At 40.0% G+C, this 8,219-nt stretch overlaps 1 protein-coding gene across 1 annotated transcript; it reads left to right on the top strand.

Annotated features, from left to right (window-relative positions):
* The first annotated feature begins 6,711 nt into the window (after window positions 1-6,711).
* On the top strand, window positions 6,712-7,515 carry LOC124435189. Its single transcript, XM_046985136.1, has one exon. It carries the CDS (start codon window positions 6,712-6,714, stop codon window positions 7,513-7,515), a length of 804 nt encoding a protein of 267 aa, XP_046841092.1.
* The last annotated feature ends 704 nt before the right edge of the window (window positions 7,516-8,219 follow it).

Below are 8,219 nucleotides of genomic sequence, written 5' to 3'. Positions count from 1 at the left end.
TTTTAATTATTCGAGAAAAGAAAGTTTGATAGGTTTCATGCGTAACGACAATGTGAAGGCGTGCTGTGAAGGAATTCGTCTCCTACTTTCAGTATTAAGATCAAATTTTTCCATTTTGCAGTTTTCACAATTTTCCAAAACAACTCAAATAATAGTCCGTTGCCTGTGGCCTCAAACCATTTACTTTCGTAGTCACCATCACGGTGTTAAATTTTATGAACGATATTCTATAGTTTTCGACATGCTGAATTCGAATTTCTTTGTTCCCACTCACCAAAACGCGCAGTTTTTTAGAACTTTGACGATGAAGATCGCTCCCGTTTTGTTGTTTAGGCGACCTTTTTACATGAAAATAATTAGTATTCATTTGCTTTTATTGGTACGCTCTGACACAACCAGTTTGTTTTATGGACATAGTAAAGCGTTCAGTTGTAAGCTTCTCAAAGTTGTCAAAGCTCTTCGAGAACTTAGAGAATATTTTGTAAGCACTAAAGAACTTCACAAGAGTCTGGAGGAGGTAAAATGTAAGATTTACCACTAAATTTCTGGCATTGGCATTAACATGGCTAGGTACAACTTGCCTCCTAATGAAGATTGTCTGGAGAAACACATCAAACGTGCCAATTACCAAGCAGCAATATGGAAATCGTCACAGTGCCCCGCCAATCAATGTGATAAATATTTACAGCTGTACGTAAATGCACTGCTTGTTGCTCAAAACATAGATGTTCGTGTAAGAAAGCATCCATTTCTTGCACTGAACTCAGTTAATGCCTTTCGTGCTTTAATAAAACAGAAGAATAGGAAACGGATGCGTATGGCGGGGTTTTCATGCAAGAATTACAGACGAAGAATTGTCAAGTGACAATAAAGTAAATGAACAGTGAAAATTAACAAGTACCATCACGATTTCACATCTTTCTCGATTGAACCTTGTCTTCGCATTATAACACCTCTTTATTAAATAATTCGTAAATTGATTTGGCCTGGTAGCAAGCGTCAATATTCTGTCAACTTGTATAATCTTTCTTACAAGAAAATTGTGTTTCGCTTTGTTTACCTCTCTAAATACTGTGAGCCCACGACTCGGCTCAAAATAAGAGCGGTATTGCTATACTTTATGTAAAAAGGTCGCCTAAACAACAAAACGGGAGCGATCTTCATCGTCAAAATTCTAAAAAAACTGCGGGTTTGGTGAGTGGGAACAAAGAAATTCAAATTCAGCATGTCGAAAACTATAGAATACCGTTCATAAAATTTAGCAAAGCGATGGTGGCTACGAAACTATTTCTAAGGACATTTTGAGGCCACAGGCAACGGACTATAAAACTGAATAAGTAAATAAGAGAAACCATAAAAATATACCAAACAAATCCATCAAAATTGAAGATGATGAAAAGTATTAACAAAATTTTAACAGTTGCTTTATTCGTTGGACTATAAATAACTTTCCTGACTTCCCAATGAACTATATACTTCAATGACAACTAATGAAACGCACAGTGCAAAACAAACGAATACCTACTCCACTGTAAACTCAACTGCATGGACGAGCCGGGAAGTTATGAAATAAGAAACAAAAAAATTACTTATTGAATTCGCTTACGGATATTGTCTTGGCAAATTGCAAAGCCATCGATAAATGAAATCAAAAAAGATTGTTTTTGTTTTCTTTAATTTTAATGCTGTTTACCATTCATGGTAAAACTTGATATGCATTTTGCCACTAGTGAGAAAAGTGATATATCCAATCAGAATGCAGATACGACGTTATTCACTAGAGAAGAAAATGATATATCCAATCAGGTCCTCGGAAACTTTAGGCATATGATTTTTATTTCAACGTTTTGTTGCGCATAAATTTCAATACTCGTATGATAAGACACAATATCACACTACACCATCCCACAACGAATGAGTTCTAAAAACAGCATGATATAAACACAAGTAAATTCATTAGCACACGTCTACACCTGTATGCATGAACCAACAAGCAAGAATGGTGAACAAGAAAGTCAAAACTCTTTATTAATACCATAAACAATTCATAAGGTTTTAGCTACTTAATGTGATTTTATGTACACATAGAACTATGCTGTTTTGCCTAAAACACAAATACCATAAATCATCTTTTGATTATACTATAAATACCGAAATTGGCAAGTTCATAAAAATTAGCTGTAGCATGCATACATAGCAGGTGTTGTTCACTAAACGTGTCTTTACTAAATTACCTTTACTAGTCACCACAAACTGCTTTCGTTAGCTACGATCTGACATTTAACATTGTTCACGTGTGGTTAAAAAAAAAGAGTTGACTTTTTTCGTTTGAGCTAAAGCGAGATTTATCATGATATAACTAGAAACAATTCATATATGTGGACAAGTATCAAAAAAACAAAAGAACAAAAAACTACAAAAAATGACAATTTTACAATCAAGCATTATACAAATAATACGCCTACTAAACTTCATTTCTGGGTTTCTTCACAATTTCTTCTTTTTGGTCTTCTCTTGTGCGCTGGAATGAAAATAGGCCAATTTTAACTAAATAAACTGAATCATGAAGAATAGAATTTAAAGAAAAATATACATTATTCGGTGGATTCTTCATAAAAAATAACAAGAGAAAATAAAAATGTAAAAGAAAACAATAAATGATGGTAAAATTTGATCTCTTCAAACTTGTGAAGAAGACCTATTGAATAAATTGGTATAAACGCATTGGCCTTTTATGGCAGCATGCTGCTACAGCAAAGTTAGCAGACCACAGCATTTTCATTATCTACCAACACGGCAACATTGCATGTCTCAGTTAAGGTGAAGTAAACACGATGAGTTTATCGTGGTGCCCTGCGTTAAGCTACATGTTGTTGTTTATATATATGTACAACTCCAATGTGTTACACAAAGAAAGATATTCCAAATAACATTTAAAATTACTTTGCATGAATACGACTTTAACGTGCTGCTTTTCTTTTCCCGTATATATTTGAGGAGATTTTGTGAGAGATCTTGTGATTCGTATTGATTTTCTAATTTCGCTGCAATCCAACGACCCACGTCTAATTCATCACTAAGACCAACTTCACGTAACTTTTCTTTCCCCTCGTCAGAATTGAGTTTGGAATCGTTGTCAAAAGCAAACACAGCTAGTTTAAAGTCACTGTAGGATCGAGATGCATAGAGCTTAGGTTATGCTAATTATTATGCTAATTATTATGAAAAACAAAAAGGGACCCGTATAAAAGCATGGTTCTTGGGGTCTTTTGAGATTGAGCACAATTCATGTATAGTGGTGTATTTTTTGTACATGGATGTTTATATTTAGTGGCCAAATTACGAGGTAACGATGATTACGGCTTTAGGCCTCCTTGTCGGTTATGTTAATATCTATACTCTGTCGTTTAGAACCGTACGTTTGACGCATTGCATTGAAATAAAGATTTATCTGTATACCGGTCGTCGTTTTAATAGTAGTTTATGTACGAGTATCTTGCTGGTCACATAAGCCTGGAATTGTTGAAGCTTATATAGTTCTCGTAATTGTTGTTTAATCGATCAGCAATGACTCAGAAACGAAAGGGTCAAGGTAAAAGTCGAAAATTAAAGGCTTATCAAAACGCGTACTTCAGCCGTCTGGCGAACAGTTAAGTCCTCCAGGTCAAGTGAGTCGAGCTAAATCTGGAGAGAATTCGCTTAACAATACGAATCAAGACATGATTGAATCCGCTGAAGATGACGGTAGCGAGCGAGCTGAAAGCGGACCGAACGTCGTCGTACAAAACAAGCAAGTTGTCGTTTCTGACGAGGCTTCGACGAGTTTGGGTTCGCCGGAGCGAGTAGCAGACGAACAGGAACAGGAGCTTGAACTTGGTCTAAGTCAGGTCGCTTCATTTTTGAAGGATAATTCGGTTTTATCGCCTCTTGCTCCTGTATTCCAGTCCAATTCTAATATCGGTAAACAAGCAGCTTCTCACGTGAACGTCACGCGGACTGCTCGTGCGTGGGAAAAGCCGACGCAAACAACAAATTTTGAAGACAACGGGGCTGGAGTAACGAGCGCGCTTGATTCAAAATGGGCAGAACGGTTTCGTGAACTTGAAGAATTGGAAATTAATAGAAGAGAAGAGCTGAACAAGCAGATGAGGGAGGCAAGGCTTAAACTAGAGAAAGAAATGCATCAGGCGAGAATTGAGCATGAGATGGCTATGAAGAAACGGGAAATACAACGACGTCGAGATGAGCTTCGGAAGCTTGAAGAAGAAGTTTTTGGTAATGATATTGAACATCAACTGTCGGACAGGGAAAGTAGTAGTAACGCTCGTGAACCAGATAAAAACCCAGTCCAGCAACCTTCAACCCCAATCGACAGAAGCAGTTTAAGTCAGCGCTTGGCGATACCTCCTACCGGAAATTGTGTACCCCAAGAAAGTATAATAACCAGTGGAACTGGATGTCAAACTCAGCAAAGCTTGCAACGAGACAATTCGTCGCAGTTACAATATCTATTAGAGAAGCAGCAGATTACGATGGACGAAGTAGTGAAGGGATTAAGAATGCCTCAAAGGGAATACATGAGTTTTGATGGCGAACCTCGCAACTTTCCGTTGTTCATGAAGAATTTTGAAGTGAATGTCGAGAGTAAAGAAAGTAATGATGCAGATCGACTGAATTACCTTATTCAGTATTGTAAAGGAACAGCAAGACAAGCGATAGAGCATTGCATCATTATGCCTCCGGATCAAGGATACAAGCGTGCTAAGGAAATCCTGAGAAAAAACTTTGGTCGAAATCACATCGTAACCCAAGCATTCCTTGAGAAAGTCTTGAATGGACCGCCAATTAGAGTAAACGAAGCCGAGAAATTGTCGCAGCTAGCAAGAGATATGGAAACGTGTCTCCTTGGTTCTATTCAGTTAGGAAATCGGGCAAGTATCAATTCGATGGACACTCTGGGAAGGGTAGTTAGCCGCCTTCCAATGCATCTCAAGTCAAAATGGGCTGATAAAGCAAGCCATATGTACGACAATCACATCACACCAGATTTCTCTCATTTAACTGAATTCATACAATCCCGCGCAGCCGTGGCTAGTACGTACTTTGGTCAAATGATTACCTCGAAAAATGAAACCCGAAAGGATGGAACTGACAGATTGAAGAAGAAATCCTTCTTGTTTAGTGGGAATAGCACAAACTTAGCAACTCACAGCCAGAGAATATTTGACAGTAGTGAATCAAAGGGAAGAAATTTATCCTGCGTACTATGCAAAGGCACACACCATCTTGAACGCTGTCACAAGTTCAGGGCTCAAAATCTTCAGCAACGACAAGACCTAGTAAAGACGCACAAAGTTTGTCATGCTTGCTTGAGCCCAGGACATTTCGTGAAAGACTGCAGAGGTGCCCGCATATGCGGTGTTGAAGGTTGTCAGAGAAGGCACCATCCTTTGTTACACTCATCCGAAATAAAGGCTAAGGATTCTAAATCAAGTGAAAGGAGTAATCCAAATCCTGAACCATCTGAAAGCGACAGCCAATCCAAAGCACTCCCAACGTCTGGAGTTGGCGCGACAAATTCATCATATAGCAGTTGTCGTATAGGTTTGCAAGTTATTCCAGTTAAGGTCAGCGCACCCTATGGTAGTCGTGTGATAGAAACTTATGCGTTCTTAGACAGTGGCTCCAACACAACCATGTGCTTAACCAGTTTAGCTGAAGATCTTGGAGCCGATTGCTCACCCATCGAATTCACGTTAGCGACTGTTTCAGGCAGCCACAAAAGTAAGGGTCAACAGTTATCTCTCGATGTGGTTGGAGTATCCACGGGCAAAGGTGTCAGACTAGATAAAGTTTGGACGACCAACACTCTTCCTGTTGCTCTAGAAAGTATTCCCACGAACACTGATGTAAAGGGTGGTCTCACCTTAAAGGCGTTAATCTAACCGATTTAGTGGATAAGAAAGTCACTATCCTTATTGGAAGTGACGTTCCCGAAGCTCTTTGCCCCCTTGAAGTGCGTTCTGGGAAAAGAAATCAACCCTACGCAATACGGACAATCCTCGGTTGGACGGTGATGGGACCTCTGAAGGAAAACCTTATCAAGAAGCTCAGATGAACTTCATTCATGTTGATCAAGCTCTTGGGTGTATGGAAAGGGAAGATGGTATGAGTTCCATTCGTCAGCAATTGCAAAATCTCTACAATTCAGAGTTTAGCGAGTCGGCTGCTGACGTTAAAGAATGTCTGTCGGTCGAGGATCGTCGCGCAAAGGCAATAATGGATAGAACTGTCAAGCTAGAAAATCATCAATATGAAATTGGTCTTCCTTGGAAATACGATGACCCACTCTCCCGTACAATAAGTCTATGGCTGAAAGGAGACTTGCTTATTTGAAGAAACGACTTGAGAGGGACCCCATACTTCACGCAAATTATAAGGCAACGATGAAGGAATACATCTCAAAAGGGCACGCTAAAGTAGTTCAAGTGGATAAACAAAATACACAGGACGAGTCACTCAAAAAACTGGTTTGGTATCTGCCTCATCACCCTGTGACACACCCGCAAAACCAGAAAAGACAAGAATCGTTTTGACTGTGCTGCGAAGTTCCACAACGCATCCCTAAATAATCAGCTTCTTCAAGGACCAGATTATACCAATTCATTAGTTGGTGTATTGTTGCGGTTCAGGCAGGAAAAGATAGCGGTAATGGCAGATATTGAGAAGATGTTCCATCAGGTGAAGGTTAAGCCAGAAGACTGTAATGCACTGAGATTTCTATGGTGGCCAGAGGGAGATCTATCCAAAGAACCAGTAGAGCATCAAATGACTGTTCATTTATTCGGAGCAACCTCTTCCCCAAGTTGTTGTTCTTACGCGTTAAAAAGAACAGCTTCAGATAATCGGGAAGAATTCAGCAAACAAGTTGTCGACACAGTTGATCGTAACTTTTATGTAGATGACTGTCTCAAGTCTTTACCAGAAAGGAAAGAAGCAATGAAGTTGGTAGACGAACTACCAGTTTTGCTGTCTCGCGGTGGATTCCATCTCACAAAGTGGGTGTCAAATGATCGAGAAGTCTTATCTCACGTACCTAACAAAGAAAGAGCGCCATGCGTCAGCCTTCAGTTGGAGAAGTTGCCGATGGAGAAAGCATTGGGCGTTCAGTGGAATACGGAAAGGGACACGTTGGGATTCCGGGGAAGCAAATTGAAAGCAGAGTCAAGAAGAGGGATTCTATCGTTCATAGCTTCGGTCTACGATCCCCTTGGTCTAGTCGCTCCTGTCGTTTTACCAGCCAAACGCATAATGCAAAACCTGTGTCGAGTAAATCACGGCTGGGACGAAGATCTCCCAATCGAGACAAGCGAAATATGGCATGACTGGCAAAGCGAATTCCATTCCCTTGTGAAATTAGAAATACCTCGATGCTATAAACCGCACGAATTTAACAAGACAAGGAATGCGGAACTCCACTATTTTGCTGACGCATCGACTGAAGGATATGGGTAGCAACGTACCTTCGGCTGGAAGATACCCAAGGAAGGATTCATTGTACCTTAGTTATGGGCAAATCAAGAGTTGCACCTCTTAAAACAGTCACGGTACCCAGATTGGAACTAACCGCTGCAACATTGGCCGTGAAGCTGAATAAACAAATTTGTGATGAGTTGGATCTGTCAATAAGTCAAATTGTTTTCTGGAGCGATTCAATGATAGTGCTGCGTTACATTAAGAGCGAGAACAAAAGGTTTCAAACCTTTGTAGCGAATCGATTACAAGTTATTCACGATGCTTCTACTCCGAATCAATGGAGACATGTGCCAACCAAGCTCAACCCAGCCGACCTTGCATCAAGAGGTATAAGTCTTGGTCGCGCAACAGGCCAAGACCAACGGACTTGCAGTTTTGGTTGAACGGACCCGATTTCCTTTGGAAAGATCCCAAATTATGGCCAACGCAGCTAGATGACATACCAGACGTAGAAGACACAGATGTGGAAGTAAAGAAACCTAAAGCAAGAGTTGGTGCCGTCATCAACTCAAAGGATGCACCCCCTGATTCGCTAATACAACTTATCCATCGAACATCCGAATGGTACAGATTGCAGAAGTCGGTTGCATGGCTGCTAAGATTCAAACAGTACATCTTAAGCCGTTATCCAAACGGTCCAGGATTAGAAGTACAACGTGGTCCTCTAAAGGTAAAAGAGATTG

Source organism: Xenia sp. Carnegie-2017, unplaced genomic scaffold, assembly GCF_021976095.1.
Source record: "Xenia sp. Carnegie-2017 unplaced genomic scaffold, XeniaSp_v1 HiC_scaffold_14, whole genome shotgun sequence".
Lineage (NCBI taxonomy): Eukaryota > Metazoa > Cnidaria > Anthozoa > Malacalcyonacea > Xeniidae > Xenia > Xenia sp. Carnegie-2017.
The sequence above is the reverse complement of the archived record's forward strand: the minus strand, read 5'-3'. Positions and strand labels throughout refer to the sequence as shown.